Source organism: Dama dama, chromosome 12 (assembly GCF_033118175.1).
Source record: "Dama dama isolate Ldn47 chromosome 12, ASM3311817v1, whole genome shotgun sequence".
In the NCBI taxonomy this organism is placed as follows: Eukaryota; Metazoa; Chordata; class Mammalia; order Artiodactyla; family Cervidae; genus Dama; species Dama dama.
In genome coordinates, this window is record NC_083692.1 from 98339430 (window position 1) to 98364130 (window position 24701).

The 24701-nt window shown below is 35.0% G+C and overlaps 1 protein-coding gene across 2 annotated transcripts in view; it reads right to left on the reverse strand.

Annotated features, from left to right (window-relative positions):
* YTHDC2 (YTH N6-methyladenosine RNA binding protein C2) overlaps positions 1–24701 on the reverse strand; it is a 64565-nt gene that overhangs the window by 24292 nt on the left and 15572 nt on the right. For both annotated transcript variants that reach the window (XM_061158191.1, XM_061158192.1), the window contains 13 exons: positions 24182–24284; positions 23200–23356; positions 18886–18993; positions 17654–17802; positions 15675–15810; positions 11838–11964; positions 11379–11444; positions 6209–6387; positions 5869–5965; positions 5703–5790; positions 5536–5616; positions 3594–3676; positions 873–978 (listed from right to left, as the gene is read on the reverse strand). In XM_061158191.1, coding sequence (XP_061014174.1) covers positions 873–978; positions 3594–3676; positions 5536–5616; positions 5703–5790; positions 5869–5965; positions 6209–6387; positions 11379–11444; positions 11838–11964; positions 15675–15810; positions 17654–17802; positions 18886–18993; positions 23200–23356; positions 24182–24284 — 1480 coding nt within the window. The remainder of the gene's footprint in view (positions 1–872; positions 979–3593; positions 3677–5535; positions 5617–5702; positions 5791–5868; positions 5966–6208; positions 6388–11378; positions 11445–11837; positions 11965–15674; positions 15811–17653; positions 17803–18885; positions 18994–23199; positions 23357–24181; positions 24285–24701) is intronic.

Here is a 24701-nt window from a genome sequence, read left to right on the forward strand (position 1 = left end):
GGGGATGGCACATATGAAGGACCTGAGATACAAAGAAACAAAATGTGCTTGAAAAATTGAAGCTACTAGTATGAGTAGAGAGAAGAGGAAAGGTATGAATTAAAAATTAAAACCAGAGACACAAGCAGAAGAGATGATTTAGGCTCTTGTTAAGAATTCTGCATTCCATCATAAGAAGAACAGAAAATAATGGCACATAGGCATGGAGAAGTGGGAAGTCATCCAGGTGTATGGATGCCAATAATATGATCCAGTGTCTCTTTAAGATTTGGAAGCCAGCATGTAGCTTGGCACACCAAAGAATCAAATTAATGTACTTCTGATAGTTTTCCCAACAAACTACACAGTGTTTGATTGTTCCATTAAATCAGAAAACTAAAAGGAAAATAATTGATATAGACCAGGAAATCTCAGTGAACTCAGTTACAAAACTAACAAGGTAAGCTCAGCAACTTGAACTGAGATTTTGGTATTATCTTTTGGACCTTAAATGATTTGTTTTCTACTTCTCATTGAGAGAAGCAGAAATTATTTGTTTTCTACTTCTCATTTCTAATTCTCATTGAGAATTTAAAAGGTGAACACTGATGTGGTTGCCAGAATCCTAAAATGGTGCAGTAAAAAGAACAGTATATTTACAAACTATACTATAACTGAAATGCACTCAAGCAGCTCTTTAAAATTTTGGAGATTTCTGAATTAAATTTTCTCATAGAAAAAATATTAGTTTTATATAATGACCCTCCATAATATATATTTTAGAATTTTATTTTATAAATTGATTTGTTTTTAGGTCCAATCGGTGTAAGTTGAAATGATCCCTCTCCTCCCTCACCCACAAACAGAATTTAGTAAATTTAGTAAATTTCCACCTGTAATGGCATCCTCAAAAGCTCTGGAGTCTGAAATTCCAACATATTCTGGAATCGAAGTCTACTGAACAGCCGGAAACAAATTCCAGGTCTGCATCGCCCTGCCCTTAAAATTAAAACACAAAATTAAGGCTCAAACAAGGAATAAAAACCATAAGAGGGAAACTGGAAAAGCAATGTGATTTGGGAGACAGAACAATAAACCAGTATCAGGACATCTGAATTTCAATCTGTACTCTGATACTGATCCCCTAACCTTTGAAAAGATACTTCGTAGGTGTGAAATTCAATTATTTCATTTACAAGTGAGATTCATGAATTATATCTACCTGACAAGTAATACTTCTAGAAAATGGTAAAAAATTTAATACATATATACATATACACACACAAATAAAAGTGAATAAAAAATAAAGTATGAATAAATATATAGCAATTTAAATTTAATCAGTTTTATGAAGCTGATACCAAGCACTGTGTTTAGGTCCACTGATAAGAGTTGTGGAAGTTATGCATTTATACAACTTTAAAGGAGTGTCATTTACCTCATCATCAGAGACTTGCATAATGTTCTGTAAAGTACCAGAAATATACTTTGAAGAAAAGCAGTGACTTTTAATTTCATTTAATGTCCTTGTGTCAGCTAATAGCAAGGCTAATATCAAGTGACAGAGATACAGAAATATCCCTATTCCCACAAAGTTCACAATCCAGAGAGAAAAACAGAACTATAACACAGTGTGATACAAGTTAGAAAATCTGACATTGTTGGACCATTCTTTCCTTCACCATTTCCCTGACTACATACACATTAGTTTTCCCACCTAACTAGCCTCCTCTAAGAAATTCCTATCCTTCCACAGTCCTTAAATGCTGGTGTTCTTCTGAGGTCAGACCTCAGATCTCTGCTCTCCTTACTCTACTCTCTCTCCCAAGTGAAATTAATAATCCTCATAACTTCAAATTTCACCCATCTAGGTCTCATTATCCTAATCTGGACCTGTATTTCAGAAGCCTCTTAGCTCCCCCTGGATTTTCCACAGTCAACTCAAACTCAACACAATCAAAAATTAACTGTCCTCATATCACCACTTTTCACATTTCACCTGACAAGAGCACCACCATCCACAAAATTTTCTTAGAAACCTGTAAGACATCCTTCATTCCACTCTATTCCCTACCCCTCACCTCCTGAACATACAATCACCAATATTACTCTCCTGAGTACCTCTTGAATTATTTACAGGCATACCTTAGAGGTATTTCAGGTTCAGTTCCAGACTATGGCAATAAAGCACACATAATAAACATAATAACAAACAACATAACAATAAACGATGTAACACACACAACAAAGCGAGTCACAAGAATGTTTTGGTTTCCAAGTACCCAGAAGAGTTGTTTTACACTATACTGTAGTACATTAAGCATGCAATAGCATTACATCTAAATAAACAATGTGTATATCTTAATTTTAAATATACTCTATCACTAAAAAAAATGCTAGCCATCATTTGGGCCTTCAAAGTCATAATCTATTTGCTGGTGGAGGGTCATGCCTCAATGTTGATGGCTGCTGATCAGCTGAAGGCTGGAAGTTATGGCATTTGTTAAAATAACACAACAATGAAGTCTGCCACATTTATGGATTCTTCCTTTCATAAATGATTTCTCTGAAGCATGCCATGCTATTTGATAGCATTTTACCCACAAAATTTCTTTCAAAATTGGAGTCAATCTTCTCAAACTCTGCTGCTGCTTTATCAACTAAGTTTAGATAATATAATCTTTTGTTTTGTCCTCCTTCTCAGTCAAAAACCCGTTTTTTAATATTGTTCTCTGCTTTGACAATGTATGTCTAAATACATATGTAAACATATACAGATACTTTTTAGCACAAGAAAATACTAGATATATGCTTTATACCTTACTTTTTCAATTAATACGAGTTTCTGAAAACTTATCCACATAAGACACATATATCTACATATTTCCTTTTAACAGTTACTTAGTAAGACATTATGTGGCAATAATATAATTTGCTTAACCACTTCACTATTTATGGACATTACAGTGTTCCCAGATTTTTCACTACTAATAATATACTGCCTAAAAGCATTTTTAAACATATATCTTTGCACACATGTGCAAGTATACTCAAGATAAATTATGAAAAGTGGAATCCAATGCAAAAAGGGAGATCTGGATAAACAATTTCAAATCATCCTGTGAAGAAGTCACACCAATTTACACTTCCAGTAACAAACTATGAAAGCCTACTGACCTATGCTTTTTCCAACTTAAACATTTTCATTAATACCAATCTGATAAGCAAAAACTAGTACCTCATTAATTTGCGTTTCTTCACATATATGTGAGATACATGTGGTATACATGAGGTTAATGTAGTGATCTTTATTTAACTGACTTATTCCGAGTTTTTTTGTATAGTACAGAAATTAGTTTTATCTTACATTGCTTTTATTTTCATTTTGCAAATTTTTTACATGTTCTGCGTGTAGATTATACAGGCAAAAATTTTACTTTTAATATAACCTAAATTTGACTTTAAAATAAGTATTAAAATGGTCTGCTTTGAAAAAATAATATAAAAATTAAGACAAACATGAAGATTTTAACATTTTATAGAAAGTAGAATATACATTAAATATGTTCCCATTTGAATGGGAATTGAATGAATGTTCATTAAATATACATTACCTGCCTTTTCGTTGTATGGCGCTAGCTTTGGAAATCCATACCATTTTTAACATTGTAACAAAATTCAGTGCATCAAAGGATTTCTGTAATATTTAAATCACCTTCATGTTAATACATAAAAGGTATTTAAGATGAGATAGAAAACATTATGAATATATTTTAACATGCCAAGTTTAATTCAGAGTCCCTTTTGACTAATTAGCACAGGGTACTGATTTTTTTAAAAAATCCAGATTTCTGGTTATAATCATTCTAAGAGAAAAGAAGAAAAACTAAACTCTGAAGAGCTGTAAAACTTCCTCATGCTGTGCCTTGCTAAGCTATTTGTTTTACTCTACTACACTTGGATAATGGCAGTCAGTTCTGAAAAAGCATCAAGATTGGAGAGAATTGATCTATTCTCTTAAGGTCATTTTCTATCAGATTTACATCATTGTGGGGAATAGGATTCATCAGGGAAAGACATTTTCTGAAATACTTTTCAGGAGCTGATCAGAGAGAACAGTAATAATCACTAAAGTAATCCTATTCCCAAATGAAGAATTTTCAACCCCATCCATTTTATCTCCTGCTGAACTACTAATGTATTAGCCTATCCAGAATGTTACAAAAGAGAAAGTGAAAAAGAACCACTACTAACCCCGTATTTTCACTACTAAAGTGAAAATTTACTATAGAGAAATATTTTAAAAGAATTCATTGCCAACTAGAATATATACACTCTAGTGACTTTATACCTTCCTTTTCATAAAATAACTACATAAATAAATACAAATGGGTTCTCTTAATAGTTTATTATGACATTTTTAGAAAAGATGCTGCTTATTTTGTTTTTAATAAAATATTACATTTATCAATTTTGTGTATAAAATAACTTTTGACACTATCATCAGTTTTCTTAATAACACAAAGGTAACTTCTTTTCACATTAAAAATGATCATTTATATCCACTAGAGCAGACATGATTTGTTTTCCCAACATGGATAGCATTTATTTCCTTGAAAAACCAAAAATTTTCAATTCTTTCATGAAAGGACTGACCAAAATTAGGGATACTGAGAATTGGTGGGCACTGCAATACTACAAGGAAATAAACACTGACTTTTATTTATATCAGGTGTTAGCAGAAATTTTTTAGCCTTTGCAGAGGGGTTCTGTTGCAACTACTCAAATCTGCCATTGCAGTATGAAAGCAGTCAGACAATGGGTAAAAGTGGACAAGAACGTGCATTATTCCAATAAAACTTATTTTTACAAAAGCAGTTGATGGGCCCAATTCTTCTGGTAGCCATCATTTGCTGAAGCCTGGTTTTATGTTTGTTTTCTTGAAGTAAAGAGAGTTTCTTTGAACTAAATATTTTTTGAATACCCATTAATACTACATGCAGAGCACTGGACATGTAACAGTGAACAAGGACAGAGTCCATGCCCATAAGTAGAAAGAAAACATACAAAGTATGTAATCAAATTTCCACACCAACAAAACTTTCAGTTACTAGCCAAATGCTTCATTTTCTTCCTAATAATTAGTGTGTGTGTGTGTTAGTCACTCAGTCATGTCCGACTCTTTGCAACCCCATGGACTCCTCTGTCCATAGGATTCTCAAGGCAAGAATACAGGAGTGGGTTGTCATTTCCTTCTCCAGGGGATCTTCCCAACCCAAGGATCAAACCTGGTTCTCCTGCATTGCAGGCGGTTTCTTTACCATCTGAGCCACAGGGAAGCTGGAGAAACTAAACTGTTAGAATAATACGACAAACCCTACAAACTGAATTGTTTAAGGTAGAATATTCACTTCAGTGAAACCAACATTTACTATGTCAAATTCATCCTAGAACCAGAAATTTCCCCATTAAGATGAATTCTGCTCATAAAAATATTTATTGTTATGGAACTTAACCTTCTTCATTTAAGTAAAAATGCAATTTATTCATACATACCTCTTTCACCTTACCAGAATCAATAACAAAGACAACATCATTGACTGTGATGCTGGTTTCGGCAATATTGGTAGAAAGGATCTGCAATAGAATTTTATATCATAGTTAATATGAATGTAAAACCAATGACTAACAAAATGGAAAAATGAAGATTGTATGAAGCTTACTATTTTTCGAACACCTGCAGGTGGGTTTTTTAATACCTTCTTTTGATCAGATGTTTGCATATTTGAATGAAGCATAAAGACTTGATATCTGTTGACAATTAAGAGAAAATACACTGTGATACCTAACTGTTATTAAAAGTAACAAATGCAAAGTGTTAGCTTTTACCTATGTGCATTATCAGCAAACCGCTTGTCATCAAACAGGATGCGATCCCTCAGACCAACAATTTCATCATATCCAGGTAGAAAAATCAGTATTGCACCTTGAAGAAGAATGATTTTTTTAACATTCAATCTCTTTGTAAAACAAGAATCAATAAAAACAACTAGATATAATGAACTATATATCTGTTTTCAAGTACTGATAAGCTCTAATTCCTATGACATTTAAAGAGATAGTGCATTATTATCAATGGAATCATATAAAAATTTATATATACAAAATATTAATTTCTAAAACAAAGAATATATTTTTGTTCCAGTTCTTTTAGACAATACTCATTTACCAGCTTCACAACTATGGCAGATATTGTATAGAAGATGCATAATCAAATCCAAGTCTACTTTTTCATCATCAAAACTATGGTGATAAGCTTTCAGAAGCTCTCTGTCTTCTGCACTGAGATCACTCCCATTTGTTTGAACCAAAGAGCTTTCATCCAGATTTCCAAATTCCAAAGAAGCACTAGGAAAAAAAAAAAAAAATAGACCAAGTCAAATTCCATTAAAAAGAGTAACCCTTGTCAATTATTCCCATATGTCCACCTTCAAATTTTCAATATACTCTAAGAAGGTCAAGTGACAATTAATGCTCTAGCTATAATGTAATTCATATTTTGGTTTCAAGTATATTATTCAAAGTAAAACTTGGCAACAGATGCTTTTTAAAAAGCTCAACCTGAAGACAAGAACTTCAAAGCAAATACATAAACAGCCAACTAGCACATGACATCATTAGTCATCAGAAAAATGAAATTCAAAACCACAATGAGATACCACTTCACACCCATGAGAATGACTATTACCAAATGACAAATAATAAGTGTGAGAGAGGATGTGAAGAAACTGGAACCTGAGTGGAAATGTAAAATGACGTAACCATTTTGGAAAACAATGTGGCCGTTTCTCAAAATGTTAAACAGTGTTACCATGTGCCCCAGCAGTTAGACTTCCAGGAATATACACAAGAAGAAATTAAAATATCTGTCCACAAAAAAATCTGTACACAAATATTTATACCAGTAATTATTCATAACATCCCAAAAGTGGAAATGAACTGTTCATCATTTAATGAGTGAATAAGCAAACAGTGGTCTACCCAGAAAACAGAATATTACTAAGTCATCAAAAGGATGTTACGACATGGATGACTTTTGAAAACATTATGCTAAGTGAAAGAAGCCAATTATAGAAGACCACAGATTATACGATTCCATTTATATGAATTGTCCAGAATATTAATCTACAGAAAATGGAAGTAGATTAGTGGTTGCCTAGGGCTGGGAAAGTTGAGGAAAAGAAGGACTTCAAATGAGCACAGGTTTCTTTTTGGGGTGATGCAAATGTTATCAAAACTGACTGTAGTGATGATTGCATAACTCTTTGAACATACTAAAAACCACTAGAATACACACTAAAGTAGGTGAATTATATGATATGTGAATTGAATATCAATAAAACTTAAAAAACACAAACTTTTGGTCATCACTTATATTTTAATAGGTTGTTTCTAACTACTCATTATTATAAACAATATTCTGAAAAATAGTTCTCATTAAAAATAAAAGAACTGTACAGGTGCCAGCTTAACATGACTGTTAATTTGGTTCTCCTATACTAAAAGTAGGCTTCCCTGATAGCTCAGTTGGTAAAGAATCTGCCTGCAATGCAGGAGACCCTGGTTCGATTCCTGGGTCGGGAAGATCTGCTGGAGAAGGGATAGGCTACCCACTCCAGTATTCTGGCCTGGAGAATTCCAAGGACTGTATAGTCGATGGGGTTGCAAAGAGTCGGACACAACTGAGCGACTTTCACTTCAAACTAAAAGTAGGTTGATTGTGCTATTTCCCAAAAGCCAGCATCAGCAGAAATTACTGGAATAACCCACTTGTTTCTTCATGCTGTATGTAAAAATATAGACTACTGCCATCACTAGCAATTATCAATATGATTTCTAGAAAGTTCAGTTCAGCTCAATGTCTCTTAAAGAGCTTAACAGAAAAATAAGACTGCTTTCAATAGGAAAAATATGAATCTTTTGCAACTTTATACCCGTAGTATTTAAAATTTTTAAGTCTTAAATTTTTAAGACTTTAAAGACTTAAAATTTTAAGTCTTTAAAACAAAACATTTCAAGTTTATTGTTTTACTTCTGTGTTGTTTAAAGCTATAAACTTTATCAATCCAGCAAACATAATGAACTTAATTTAAATATTTTAAATTTATAATTGATAATATCACGATCTATGTAACAAAAAGAAATCTGACTTAGCTGGGATAATTAAAATATTATCCAGATAACTGCTTTTGTGATAATCTGTAGTAACCAGTAAGCTATACCTAACACCATAAGAATGGAATTTTCAAAGTGTTAGAATTAAAAGGACTGCAAGTTCTGGGTGCAATTAATGAAATGAGAACAAAACTCACCACATCAGCATTAGCATTTGGATCTGCCAAGAATTTTGAGACACTACATTATCATTTAATGAAATTAAAATGACAAAACTAATTTCATACATCAAATGTTTACTTCATCTAATAAATTTTCAAGACTAAATCTATAGATGTTTAGTTCAGTTCAGTTGCTCAATAGTGTCCGACTCTTTGTGACCCCATGAACCACAGCACGCCAGGCCTCCCTGTCCATCACCAACTCCCAGAGTCCACCCAAACCCATGTCCATTGAGTCGGTGATGCCATCCAACCATCTCATCCTCTGTCATCCCCTTCACCACCTGCCCTCAATCATTCCCAGCATCAGGGTCTTTTCAAATGAGTCAACTCTTTGCATCAGGTGGCCAAAGTATTGGAGTTTCAGCTTCAGCATCAGTCCTTCCAATAAACACCCAGGGCTGATCTCCTTGAGGATGGACTGGTTGGATCTCCTTGCAGTCCAAGAGACCCTCAAGAGTCTTCTCCAACACCACAGTTCAAAAGCATCAATTCTTCGGCACTCAGCTCTCTTTATAGTCCAACTCTCATATCCATAAATGACCACGGGAAAAACCATAGCCTTGACTAGACAGACCTTTGTTGGCAAAGTATTGTCTCTGCTTTTTAACATGCTGTCTAGGTTGGTCATAACTTTCCTTCCAAGGAGTAAGCGTCTTTTAATTTCATGGCTGCAGTCACCATCTGCAGTGATTTTGGAGCCCAAAAAAATAGTCTGACACTGTTTCCACTGTTTCCCTATTTGCCATGAAGTGATGGGCACTGGATGCCATGATCTTAGTTTTCTGAAAGTTGAGCTTTAGGCCAACTTTTTCACTCTCCTCTTTCACTTTCATCAAGAGGCTCTTTATTTCTTCACTTTCTGCCATAAGGGTGGTGTCATCTGCATATCTGAGGTTATTGATATTTCTCCTGGCAATCTTGATTCTAGCTTGTGCTTCCTCCAGCCCAGCATTTCTCATGATGTACTCTGCATAGAAGTTAAATAAGCAGGGTGACAATATACAGCCTTGATGTACTCCTTTTCCTATTTGGAACTAGTCCTAACCCTAACCTAACCCTAACTCTAATTTTCCATGTCTATGTCCATGTTCCATGTCCAGTTCTAACTGTTTCCTGACCTGCCTATAGGTTTCTCAAGAGGCAGGTCAGGTGGTCTGATATTCCCAATAAATATTCAACACTAAATCTATAGATGTAATATAATAAAAACCCAAGTCAAATAAATATTTTGTGTTCCTGAATAATAGATGTTTTAATATATTTTAACTTCATGTTCTGGCATTCTCATCTCTTTAAGAATTTTCCACAGGTTGTGGTGATCCGCACAGTCAAAGTCTTTCGCACAGTCAATAAGGCAGAAATAGATGTTTTTCTGGAACTCTCTTGCTTTTCTGATGATCTAATGGATGTTTGCAATTTGATCTCTGGTTCCTCTGCCTCTTCTAAAACGAGCTTGAACATCTGGAAGTTCACGGTTCACATACTGTTGAAGCCTGGCTTGGAGAATTTTGAGCATTACTTTAACAGTGTGTGAGGTGAGTGCAATTGTGTGGTAGTTTGAGCATTCTTTGGCATTGCCTTTCTTAGGGACTGGAATGAAAATTGACCTTTTCAACCTGTGGCAGCTGTTGAGTTTTCCAAATGTGCTGGCATACTGAGTGCAGCACTTTCACAGCATCATCGTTTAGGATTTGAAATAGCTCAACTGGAATTCATCACCTCCACTAGCTTTGTTCGTAGGGATATTTCCTAAGGCCCACTTGACTTCACATTCCAGGATGTCTGGCTCTAAGTGAGTGCTCACACCATCGTGATTATCTGGGTCATGAAGATCTTTTTTGTACAGTTCTTCTGTGTATTCTTGCCACCTCTTAGTATCCTCTACTTCTGTTAGGTCAATACCATTTCTGTACTTCATTGAGCCCATCTTTGCATGAAATATTCTCTTGGTATCTCTAATTATCTTTAAGAGATCTCTAGTCTTTCCCATTTTATTGTTTTCCTCTATGTGATTGCATTGATCACCAAGGAAGGCTTTCTTATCTCTCCTTGCTATTCTTTGGAACTCTGCATTCAGATGCTTATATCTTTCCTTTTCTCCTTTGCTTTAGTTTCTCTTCTTTGCTTAGTTACTTGGAAGGCCTCCTCAGACAACCATTTTACCTTTTTGCCTTTCTTTTCCTTGGGGATGGTCTTGTTACTGCCTCCTGTACAATGTCAGAAACATCTGTCTATAGTTCTTCAGGCAGTCTATCATCTAATCCCCTGAATTTATTTGTCACTTCCACTGTATAATCATAAGGGATTTGACTTAGGTGATACCTGAATGGTCTAGTGGTTTTCCCTACTTTCTTCAATTTAAGTCTGAATTTGGCAATAAGGAGTTCATGATCTGAACCACAGTCAGCTCCAGGTCTTGTTTTTGCTGACTGTATAGAGCTTCTCCACATTTGGCTGCAAAGAATATAATCAATCTGATTTTGGTGTTGACCATCTGGTGATGTCCATGTGTAGAGTCTTCTCTTGTGTTGTTGGAAGAGGGTGTTTGCTATGACCAGTGTGTTCTCTTGGCAAAACTCTATTAGCCTCTGCTTTGCTTCATTCTGTACTCCAAGGCCAAATATGCCTGTTACTCCAGGTATCTCTTGGCTTCCTACTTTTGAATTCCAGTCCCCTATAATGAAAAGGACATCTTTTTTGGGTGTTAGTTCTATGAAGACCTTGTAGGTCTTCATAGAACCATTCAACTTCAGTTTCTTCAGCGTTAGTGGTTGGGGCATAGATTTGGATTACTGTGATACTGAATGGTTTGCCTTGGAAATCTTATTAGCAACCTACAAAGTAACTGAAAACTATTATTAGAAAATGTTCTCAGAACTACAAAAACATATATATAGCTGGATAAGATACTATAAATAGCTTTTATAGGTCACATTCTATGATTTATATGGCTAACCTTTTTCAAAAGGAGTTTGAATTAAAAATAGCAAAAAGTTTTACCTGTAAGATTCTAGAAGATCCACAATTTCAGTCTGACCAAAGTGTTTAGCCCAATCTAAAGCCATCCTGACAAAATTCAAAGGTATCAAATTAAAAAAAGAGAAATAATGTTCTCAAAATTAGGAAACTAGTTACTCAAAGTTATTCATTCATCAATTAAAGTAGAGATGTATGAGCAATTTTACACAACAGCTTTCATTTTTTTTTTAAGTTTTTCTTTTTTATTTTTTTAAGCAACTTTATTTATTTACTGGCTGTGTTGCATGGTCTGCGGGATCTTAGTTGCCAACCAGATATTAAACCCATGTCCCCTGCAGTGGAAGTTCAGAGTCTTCATTACTAGACCACCAGGGAAGTCCCCTCACAATAGCTTTTAATATAAAGGCAAATACAAGAAATCAAAAAAGACATATGTAGCTATACAAAGGTATACAAAGGATGGATGCAATTAAAAATTACCAGCCATTTGATGCTTTACTGTGAACATTGGCTCCCATGCTAATTAACTGTTCTACTTGACTTGAGAAACCTCGTCCTGCAGCAACCATCAGAGCTGTTGCACTGGTTTCACTGTGTCTATAATCAACTAAAAGAAAGAAAAGGTATGTAAATGTTAAATGTTCAAATTACTTAAATACATTTTAATTTACTTGAATGTTAAGAGAATTAACCTAGGACATGGTCATTTACCTAAATATATAACAGCACTGTATAAGCCTTAACTCAGATCATCCAAGATCTGATACTGATGTGTCATTAGTATAAGCAGGATAAAGTAAGTACCACAAGTTGGAAGGCAGGAGGAGGAGAGATAGTGTTAATCAAAACAGAAAGGAAAGCTACTAACTTGTTGAACTATTAAGTAACCTTCTTAAATCTAGATTCTGCCTTAATCAAATGACCAGATATAATTAAAAAGTTAATTGTCATCAGAATCTAGTAGTGAAAGCTTAAAAGGGCAAATGAAAAATTTAAAATGACTTTTTTACATCCTTTTATTTTGCTTTTATTCCCCCATCAATCCAGGGTCATCTTATAAGATGCTTAAAGAGAGTAACACTGGCAGAAAGTTTACTTCCCATAAAACCCTCCATGAGAAAAAAAATAAACTTTTATTGAATTTAAATTCCATCTTAAAATATATTTCAAGCAATGCGATATATTATAATTACTTAGAACTAATGTTCATAAAGTACAAAATTGCTAATTTCAGAAAGAAATCACTACTGATAAAAACCCTCTATAGTAAAACAGGTTAACAACCCTCTAAAACATGGTATCAAATATTAATATAAACCAATGGTTCTTAAGGTAGACAGGGGGACTTATAAGAGAATTACCTCAGGCTTTTTATTTCTGAAAGCACAGATAGCTATGCCTTACTTCTAGATTCAGATTCAGTAGTCTGGGGTGGGAAAGCATATGCATTATTAAAAAGATCTGCAAAGATTATGATTTACGTTCACTATATGAGAATTACTACTTCAATGTAGTAATTCAATTCAATTAGGGGTACAAATAAGCGTGGGAGTTTGAAAACCAAAAATTCACTAATACTTTTTCCTTCAAGGGGTGGAGCCTAATTCGCCTCTCCTTGAATGTGAGCAGGACTAAGTGACTGATTCTAGCAAATAGAATAAAGTGGAAAAAAGGGTATGCAACTTTGGAGACTAGGACATGAAAGGTACCTACAGTTTCCTGCTTGCTTTTCCTTTTTCCCTTTTGAATCACACACTCTGGGAGAAGCCAGCTGTCACTTTCTGAGAAGAACAAGGCAATCCTATGGACGGTCCAGATGGCAAAGAACAGAGGCCTTCTGCTAATAGCAGAGACAAACTGAGTTCTCTGACCAACAGCCACAAGAGTGAGCCATCTTAGAAGCAGATCCTCAGTCTCAGTAAACTTTCAGATGACTGCAACCCCTGCCAACAGCTTAACTATCAGTCTACAAGTGACTAGGAGCCAGAACCACTCAGTTAAAGCACTCCCAGATTCTTGACTCTCAATAACTATGTAAAATAATAAATGTCTTAGGTTGCTAAGTTTGGGAATCATTTCTTACACAGCAAAAGATGACTAGCATCCAGCATTCCACGGAATGCCTAGTCCTACTAAACCAGCTAATTACTACCTGGCTACACAAGATCACACAGGAAAATTGACATAGTTAAAAAGAAATCTATGAAGCCAAAGGTTTCCTGGATCACATGAAGTATTTTCAACTTCTGTTACCTTAAAATTAAGCATTGAGATTTTAGAAGAGAAATAAAAATATGGAAAGTAAATTACTGTTCATAGAGATATGCTAACATTTATTTTAGTTCACTACACGTGGCTTAAGACATTAGAATACTGGGCTCCGAAAAATGTCCAATAAAACTATAAAGGAGAGATGACCATTATCAAAGTAATAATCTAGTAGTCACAAAAGAAATATCTAAAAAGAGGGTCAAAGATAATACAAAAATACTTTAAAATGTTTCATAAATGTTTTAAAGCAATGTGTCTCAGAGTTCAAATTTCCTAACTTATGGATAGAAACCTAAATGAAGTAGGCATTGGACCATATTAGACCATATTAGACCATTTCAAGCATAAAAAAACAATAAAAGCAAAGGCCCAAAGATGGGAATGAGACAGCATATATGAAGAGCAAGAAGATAAGAGTGGCTAAATTACAGTGAACAAGGCAAACAGTAGAAAATGAGATTTAAAAAGACTATCAGAGACTAAATCAGGGGAAAAGACTTTGATTTTTATTCAAAGTGTAATTGAAAGCCATTGGAGAGTTGAGAAGAGAAGTGGCATGATCCAATTTCCTTTTCGAAAGGATCAATCCGATTGTTCTCTGGAGAACAGACTATAAGTAACGTAAGAATAGAAGCTGTTAACAGGTCAGTGTAACAGTCCAGGAGAAAAACGCTGGCTTGGGCTAGATGGCAGCAGTATAGGCAGTAAAATATGGTGAGATTCAGGATTTATTTATAAGGTAAAACTAACAAGATTTGCTAATGGATTACACGTGAGGTATGAGAGCAAAGTCAAGGATGATTTTATATTTTGTTACCTTAGCAACTAGGTGAATGGTAGTACAGTAAGGTTAGATTCAGTGTGCCTGGGATGGCCAGGCACTTGCATTTTTAATGGGGTCTGAAACTGATAATGATCACTAGAGGAACATTCACAAAATAGCAGGTTGAGAGAGAGATTAGGAGATAGAAAATCAAGTTGTTTGGTGTAAATCTAGCTTTATTCCCCTTACAGACTTCCAACTGGAAATGTCAAGTAGTGAGGTATATTGAAGTGAAGCGGGAGGTCAGGATTAGAGACGACATAAAGTCAGGAGTCATTTTAAATAAATATTTAAAGCTATGACTAGATGAGATTCAACTTAGGTGTAAGTGTAAAGAGAAGTAAAGTTTAAGGATTGGGGGCCGGGACATTCCATATTTGGAGGTCAAGAAAAAGAAAAAAATCCTGCCAAGGAAACCAAGACCTACCAGTCAGGGAGATGAGAAGAAAATAAATCAACTATGGAATATCAGAAGTAAACTGAAGAACATGTTTCAAGAAGGGAGTGGTCAATTATAATAATGCTGAGAAGTTCAAGTGAGGGGATAAACTATTTGACACCTAAGTCCCTTTCAGTACTGACGTTCCATTACCATCATTCTACCTTTTGTCTAAAAGCCTTTAGGGTTCTAAAACTCACCTCTGATTATTAATATCCATTATATTCAACTAATGAAATCAGAATAAATCATTAGTGAAAATACGTCACATGATATAATGCAGGTACATGTGAATCAGAACTTGAGCCTAAATAACTAAAGGTATACTAAAATTTTTCACTTATTGAAGGAATAATCTAGAGCAAAAGATAGTAATATTTTTCCATGTTTTGAAATCATAAATCTCTTTGAAAATCCAAGATATCTGGATTTTCAAGGGGGAAGAGGGGTGATTTTGGGGTGAGTATATTTATATCACAAATCTTATACACATAAAAATACTTTTGCATATAATTATCATATATTTACAGACCCCATAAAACTGTTCTGGAGACATTAGGCTAAGAATCCTTGATTTAATACAATACTATTCTATTGTACAATATCTATTCTACTATGCTAATAAAAAAAATCCTCACTTGTATATTTGAAATAAGTACTCCAAAAGAACAAATTATTGGTCATGAACAAAAAGTGAATTTTGAATTTTATGAATTAAACTATATCTCTATCATAATAAATAACTGCAAGAGTAATTTAAAAAACTGAAATAATTTATACTTACCACTAACATTTTCAGTTAAAATAAGGTGAAAGACCTGAGCAAAGGCATCAACATCTTTATGCAGCCATATGTCAGAAAGACAAGCATCCATTTCCTTTATTAACCATGGTTCAAGGCAATTCACATCTTTTTCTGTCTTCAAAAAGAAGCAAAAATTGTAAATTACTTAACCTTTGCTGGCAAAGAACACAAGATGGCCATAATGACCATAAGAACTGTTAGTCATACAGTGTTATATCAAAGGATTTGACATAAAAGTTTGTCTTTTCATCATAAACATTACCATTCCCAATACTGTATGTTGTTTTCACATTCATCTTTTATCTGAGAATGAGCTTGTCAACAAAGCAGTATGATCCAGTCACAATATTAACTGTGCTTCTGACACAATGTGCTAAATATACCTACAGATCAGTGGTCTTCCCTTCCAACTGTACCACAGAGGAAATATCACCTGGAGCTTGTCAACACTGAAGCCAAGTCCCACCCCAGAGCAAGTACATCAGAATTTCAGATGGAGGCCAGATTCCACAGGACTTTAAATGTTCCTTGGGAGATGCTAATATGTAGCCAGACTTAAGAATCACTAACTTACAGGATCAAAATGCTATTCACTGAACCAAATGGATGTTCCCAACACTAAATAACAATTTTTAAACATTCTTTAAAAGTATACATTCTTTACAAGAATAGTTCATTTGGATTCATCAGAACTTTAAACAATGGGAGAAAACTGCCAAGCATATTTGCATTCTCATGCTCAATACAGTTTAATTCCTTTTCTAAAAAATATACAGTCCCAGCCATTAATCTAATTGCCAATGCCTTTTTAAGAACTCTGAGTGAAAGTCGCTCAGTTGTGTCCGACTCTTGCAACCTGTGAGGCTCCTCTGTCCATGGGGATTCTCCAGGCAAGAATACTAGAGTGGGTTGTCATGTCCTTCTCCAGGGGATCTTCCTAACCCAGAGATTGAACCCAGGTCTCCCACACTGCCTACAGATTCTTTACCATCTGAGCCACCAGGGAAGCCCTTAAGAATTCTAAACCACAATCAAAGACCAGAAGGAACCTAGGAAATTCATTAGTTTGTTTTCAAATAGACTTCATGGAACCCAAAGTAGCAGAAGCCCAGCCTAGGGGGTAGAGGTGGAGAGTGAGGGATGAGTTGGCAGGATGTCTACAAAAAAGATTTTGTAGAAAGATTTTCTGGCAAAATAAAAGGGAGAAAAGAAGAAGAAACTGAGATCTATGATGTGTAACTGACTTTACAGTCACATAGCTTTGTGGTGGGGAGAAGGCAATGGCAGCCCACTCCAGTCCTCTTGCCTGGAAAATCCCATGGAGGGAGGAGCCTGGTAGGCTGCAGTCCATGGGGTCGAAAAGAGTCAGACATGACTGAGCAACTTCACTTTCACTTTTCACTTTCATGCACTGGAGTAGGAAATGGCAACCCACTGCAGTGTTCTTGCCAGGAGAATCCCATGGATGGGGGAGCCTGGTGGGCTGCCATCTATGGGGTCGCACAGAGTCGAACATGACTGAAGCGACTTGGCAGGAGCAGCAGCAGCAGCTTTGTGGTGGAAACACTGGTCTTGATTATACTTGCCTTAATACCAACAGTCTTTTCTCAGTGTTTTCCTAACTTAGCTAATCTTACATTGCTTAGCTCATAGGTCCTTAAATTTTTGACATGATTAAAATATCAAGCAATAATAATGTATATACATAATAACTATAACTATTTTCTTGAAACAATTTATAGAAAATATTGAAATAATTTAACTCAGAATGAAACAATAAAAGATGTCTCATTATTTGAAAAAAAGAGTTTATAGAAAGTTATTCTGAAAAATGTGTTGTAGTCTAAGATAAAGTAAGGGAATTATGCTTTAATAATGCAATAAAAATTATAATCTCATAAAATACTGTTTACACAATTTTCTCTCAAACTATCAGTGTAAAACCACAGAGGTCTTACCAGCTGACTGAAGACAGCGTCACCACCATCATCCAATAAATCATACTCTTCAGTCACATTTGGGATAGCTCTCTGTCTCTGAGATTCAGGCTTGAAAGTATTCTCTTGAGCTGAGTACCATTCTGTAAGTGTGGTTTGTTGTTTTTCCTCTAAATTAATTACCAAAGAAAATAAGTAGACACATTCTTTGTTTTATGAAACACATTTCTTTAAAAAAATTAAGTGAATTTGAAAATACCTAAAAGTTGGCCTCATTTTAAAGTTACTTTAAAAAATTAATTAATTAGAAACATTCAATAAAACATGTTATGCTGAACCAAAAGGAGACATGAAACTGCTTTAAAAAACTTCATCTGTTCATCTACTGGTAAGAAGTTTACTTCTATATAAGTACATAATTTAATGAACAGTATTTTATCCATGTGACAAATATTGTTTAAACCAATGACTAATATCCATATGGCACTTTGAAGGAAATCATTTACTGAACTTCTACCACCATGCTAGTTGTTTGAGATACAAGTTATGATCAGAGCAAGAAATTTTATAATGTACATATTAGTGATTCAACATTGCACTGTGAAACAGGCATTGCTAATTGCTTTTTTCAAGCAAAGAATCCAAAGAAGTTAAGATTATTTGTCCAAAGTTATACTAACTAAACAAAGGAATCAAAACTTGAAGTCTTCCATCATGAATAATGTAGTTAAAAGTAACCAGAAGGAACTTAACCTTAATTCAAAAGTGGACATATAGCATAAATCATAAGAGATGTATTAATAGGCAGGTCATGCTACATTCAAAATTCGGATGCAATTCATAACAATATCAAGATTTGAAGAACTTCACAATTATAACAAAGATGAGCCTTTCATCACTCACAACTCTGCATTTCCTCACCCGCCTCTCGCTCCCACTCTGTAACATATGCTGGGGGACAGCCAGCATATCATCTTCTCCCTACTTAAAACAGTGGCTGAATCTTTGGATGCAGACACTCAGCCTACCCAGCTCTGGCATTCCCTTTCAATTCCTCTCCATAGATTATAACTCGTGGACATAAACCACAATATAAAAGGTCCATTTGGGACAGTAGTCTAATATAATATTCTACAACTATACACAGAGAGAAATACTTTCAAGTATCCTTGTATCTGCACACTATAAGACTGGAGTACTCTAAAATGTCAGTATCAATAGTAATTTTCTTTTATATTTGATAAAGAGCTTACCTCGCTGTTTTTCCTTTTTGTATTTTAACATTTCTTTGTTTGTATATCCAGTAGTTCTTAAAATGTCTTCCAAAAACATTTCTTTTACTTCAAATGGTCTTCCCTGTACTAAACAATAGGAGTATTTTAAACAGTCAACTTGCATCTCAGAGATAATTTGCATAAAAACATGAGATTCTCAAATTAATAAATCTGAGTATTAATCCAAAGGCAATTCCATAGATCAAGTAATCCTCATATTGCCCTTTAAATATAACTTTGATAGACACCTGTTTATTTGCATGTTTTTTCAAGTGTTTGCTATTCACTTGTGTGTCTGGCATTATACTAGGTACTAGGAATATAAATGGCAAGTAGAAACAGAGTTCCTCCTGTTCTCCTGAAGCTTAAAGATTGCAGTCTAGCAGGACAGTCAGACCTTAATCCAGTAATTCAGAACAACAATGTAAAAATAAAGTTGTGAAAAGTCCTATGAGAGAGAAGTACAAGATACCATGACAGTACATAATAGGAGAACCTGAGTAAGACAAGAAAAACATCTTCACCGAGAAAAATGAGAACCAAGAGAAGGAGGTAAACAAAATAACTAAGCTACACAAAGAGGAAAGAGTATAATATGAAGAAGAAGAAAAAAAAAAAAAACAGTATGCACAAAGGTCCTATGGTGGGAAAGAGTGTGGTGTTCTCAAGGAACTAAAAAGCCAAGCTATTTGGAACATGATGTGAGAAGTGATGTGGAGAGGGGGCTATAGTTCAAGATGAGGCTGAAGAAACAAGTCTTATTAAGGGTTTAGGTCTTTATTCTGAGGTAAAGGTCATTCAAAGTTTTAAGCTCATGAGAGTGTTTAAATCATCAAAATTCCACTTCAGAAAACAACACTCTGGCTGAAACCTGGGGAATGGATTTAAAACAGAGCAGAGTAGATGGAACAGACTAGGTAGGGGCAATTAAAATTCTTCAGGCTGAAGAGGACAATGGCCTGAATAAGACTGGTGACAGTAAAAATGGAAGCAGACAGAGACTCTAGACAGACAGGAAGTAAAATCCACAGAACTCAGTATTAGATTAAATATGGAGGAATGATAAGGAAGCATCAACCACAGCTCTTAAAAGTCTAGCTTAAAAACCTGGATAGAGGAAGATGTCATTCTCTGAGGTTGACAAGGAAAGCTAAAGACAAACAAGTTGGCTTATGGGAGTTGGGGTCTGGTTTTATACATGTCAAATGTTAGTTGCCAAAATTTAGCAGATGCATAAATTTTATGTGCCTTCAGTTCAGTTCAGTTGCTCAGTCATGTCTAACTCTTTGCGACCCCATTAATCACAGTATGCCAGGCTTTCCTGTCCATTACCAACTCCCGGAGCTTGCTCAAACTCACGTCCATCAAATCAGTGATGCCATCCAACCATCTGATCCTCTGTTGTCCCGTTCTCCTACTGCCTCTAATCTTTCCCAGCATCAGGGTCTTTTCCAAAGAGTCAGTTCTTCACATCAGGTGGCAAAAGTATGGGAGCTGCAGCTTCCAATGAACATTCAGGACCAATTTCCTTTAGGACTGACTGGTTGGATCTCCTTGCGGTCCAAGGGACTCTCAAGAGTCTTCTCCAACTCCACAGTTCAAAAGCATCAATTCTTTAGCACTCAGCTTTCTTTATGGTCCAACTCTCACATCCATACATGACTACTAGAAAAACCATAGCCTTGACTAGGCAGACCTTTGTTGGCAAAGTAATGTCTCTGCTTTTTAATATGCTGTCTAGGTTGGTCTTATGAACAAAAAGTCCTATAGGTTGTGACTTAGGTGATTTGGTCAATGGTATGATTAACTAAAACAGGCAACACAAAAGAAGCAGATTTTTTATTTTATATATTCCTCTTCTTTTATTTTTTTTAAATTTATTTATTTTAGTTGGAGGTTAATTACTTTACAATACTGTAGTGGTTTTTGCCATACATTGATATGAATCAGCCATGGGTTTACATGTGTTCCCCATCCGGAACTCCCCTCCCACCTCCCTCCCCATCCCATCCCTCTGGGTCATCCCAGTGCACCAGCCCAGAGCACCCTGTCTCATGCATCGAACCTGGACTGGCAATCTATTTCACATATGATAATATACATGTTTCAATGCTACTCTTTCAGATCATCCCACCCTCGCCTTCTCCCAAAGAGTCCAAAAGACTGTTCTATATATCTGTGTCTCTTTTGCTGTCTCACATATAGGGTTATCGTTACCATCTTTCTAAATTCAATATATGTGTTAGTATACTGTATTGGTGTTTTTCTTTCTGGCTTACTTCACTCTGTATAATAGGCTCCAGTTTCATCCATCTTATTAGAACTGGTTCAAACACATTCTTTTTAGTACATGCGCTGCCGAAGCAAGCACCAAACGCATTCTTTTTAATGGCTGAGTAATATTCCATTGTGTGTATGTACCAGAGCTTTCTTATCCATTTGTCTGCTGATGGGCATCTAGGTTGCTTCCATGTCCTGGCTATTATAAACAGTGCTGTGATGAACATTGGGGTACACATGTCTCTTTCAATTCTGGTTTCTTCGGTGTGTATGCCCAGCAGTGGGATTGCTGGGTCATATGGCAGTTCTATTTCCAGTTTTTTAAGGAATCTCCACACTGTTCTCCATAGTGGCTGTACTAGTTTGCATTCCCACCAACAGTGTAAGAGGGTTCCCTTTTCGCCACACTCTCTCCAGCATTTATTGCTTATAGACTTTTGGATAGCAGCCATTCTGACTGGCGTGAGATGGTACCTCATTGTGGTTTTGATTTGCATTTATCTGATAATGAGTGATGTTGAGCATCTTTTCATATGTTTGTTAGCCATCTATATGTCTTCTTTGGAGAACTGTTTAGTTCTTTGGCCCATTTTTTGATTGGGTCATTTATTTTTCTGGAATTGAGCTGCAGGAGTTGCTTGTATATTTTTTAGAAAGGATTAGTATTCAGTTAGCGCATATTAGATGTGAACTGCTTATAAACTTCCTAAGTCCAAAGCTCTGGAGAACAGGTTGAATTGGGAAATAAAGATTCAGGAGTCATCCATAAAAGAGAAAGTAGAAGTCAAGGGTAAGAATGAGATCTTCCAGGGAAACAAACTATGCATTCCCAGTATCAAGTAGAGAGCAGCATAGAGCAGGAAAGAGAAAAAGCAAAGAAGTCAAAAAAGGAAGGGAAAGGAGGGGAAGGGGAGGGAAAAGAAGAGAGGAAGAGAAAAAAAGAATGGATTATGGGAATAATCCTCAAAAATACCAATATTTAAGCACCATGCAAAAGAAGCCCACAGAGGAGACCAAGAAAGTATAGGCTGTAATACAGAATGAGACTTAGGAAGCAGTGCTGGCAAACAGATGATGGGAATATAAGTATTTCACAAAAAAAGGGGGAATGATTACAAGAAATACTACAGCAATTTAAGTAAGATTTTTATATAAAATTTGAATAATAGGCTTGGCAATTAAATCAGTTTCAAAACAATACTGTTAAGAATGCATAAATGAATAGCCCCATAAACTGCAGAAATGTGAATCATTTCAGCCTTTTGGAAAAGCAAAATGGCAAAACCTAATTGTTAAAATTAAAAACAGACATACTTTTTACTCAACAATTTCACTTTTAAGAATCTATTCTCAGAAATAAGAGCACCTATATATACATATATAAGAATATATGTATAAGGATGCTCATAACAACAAGGTTTATAGTTGGCAAAAGGAAGGATCCAGGACCAATGTGAATGTCTAAAAATTAAGAAATGGTTAAATAAATCATGGTACATTCATATTAGGAAATATAAAAGTAGCTGTTCAATATAATAAACTACATCCTACATGTTTGAACTGAGGTAAACACAACTTTTTCAATTTTTGAGAAGAAAATTAATAATTTTGTTAAAGATTGGTGGAAAAATCAGGTATTATTAAAGGACAAGGACAAAAGTTCAGTGGCAACATACTCAGAAATACATGGGAAATAAACATGGGACTATGACTACTCTGTGAAAGAGTCTAGCAATAAAGGTGAAGCTGTAAGACAGAATTTAAAGAGGAATACAAAATTAAAACATATATTCTTTTAAGACTAGAAAACTGGCTCACTACACAATACCAAAAAGTGAAAAAGGAGAGGATGAAAATATATAGAGATGACTGATTAAGCACATCTCAGAGAAAACAGAAAAGGATGCCCTATACATCAGAATATTCCTTAATATTTCTATTTCAATAAATAAAATCAAGCCAGAAAAGAATTCTTTCGTAAAATCCTAGAAGAAATCTGATAATTTTACTTACTATATATCACTGGACAGCTCCCAAAATATCTAATAAAAAGATTTACATCTAAGGCAGCACTAGAAAGAATTAGTTTCAAAGTTGGGTGCTTCTGCAGTAAATCTCTTAATTTTGTAAGTAAAAAATCACTAAATCGATCCCTTTCATGTACTTCATCCTGCAGTAAACAAAAACAAACCATGGAACAGTTAAAACATAAAATAAGTGAAGTCTTTAAAACTATGGAGCTGCTGAGTTTCACACTAAATAAAATTAAATGTGGACACAGTCAATTAGTGAAAATTTTGTTATACGGACAATTTAGAACTACTCAGATATTAACAATCTTCTGTGGGTAACGTATTGCCCTTTTTCCCACAGAATGTAAAACTGTAGAAACTAAAACAAATTCTGAATTAGTACAGTCTAATTTAATGTACTTTTAATAAATATAAAATCTATTTAAATATACTTCTGTTAGCATCAGGACCAGGTGCATATTGTGGTTTGAATGCAGAGAACTAATAACTCCAAAAGCTGCTTATCACAAGCTTATAGAATTTAATCTAAGTTTTCTGACACAAACTGGATAAAAGCTTAGAATTCTTTAATAAGGTGCTAATTCATCTACTTATTTCATCAGCAGCTAGTTAATTTAGCAGCTTAACCAGTAATTTAACTGACTTTAAGTATTCTCCTAAGATATGGAAGAGAAAATAGATGACTAAGCACAGAGAAAAAAGAAAACTTTCTCTATTCTGGAGACTCTTGAAATACATGTAACATTTTTACATATAAAAAGCACTTTTTACAAAGCTATCTATTTTCACTCATGAAAACTGATGGCAAGAATATCTTTACTTAATATAAATATTTATTTCTAATAATTATGGAAAATAAAAAGTAACTTGATTAGAACAGCCTGTTTTAAAAAAAAAAATTGGTTCTCACTTATACCCTATTCTAAAATCTTAATTAGCTATTTAAATTTAATTATTCTTACCACAATAACATGAGTCACAGTTGACAATGTACTATCTCCTGCCATCAGTGTACGAAGCAGTACCCCATTGGTGCAAAATGTCAGAAGTGTCTTTGGAGAAACCCTTTTTTAAAAAAAAAAACTACAATTACAAATCTTTTTTGCAATTAAAACATGGCCATGTTAAAATGCTAGTATCCTTAGTATTTTAGTAAGTATTACCAACATAACAGTGTACTGGTTCAGTTCAGTTCAGTCACTCAGACGTGTCCGACTCTTCACAACGCCATGAACCCCAGTATGCCAGGCCTCCCTGTCCATCACCAACTCCCAGAGTTTACTCAAACTCATCTCCATTGAGTCGGTGATGCCATCCAACCATCTAACCTTTTATCGTCCCCTATTCCTCCTGCCCTCAATCTTTCCCAGCATCAGGGTCTTTTCAAATGAGTCAGTTCTTCACATCAGGTGGCAAAAGTATTAAGAGTTTCGGCCTCAACATCAGCCCTTCCAAAGAACACTCAGGACTGATTTCCTTTAC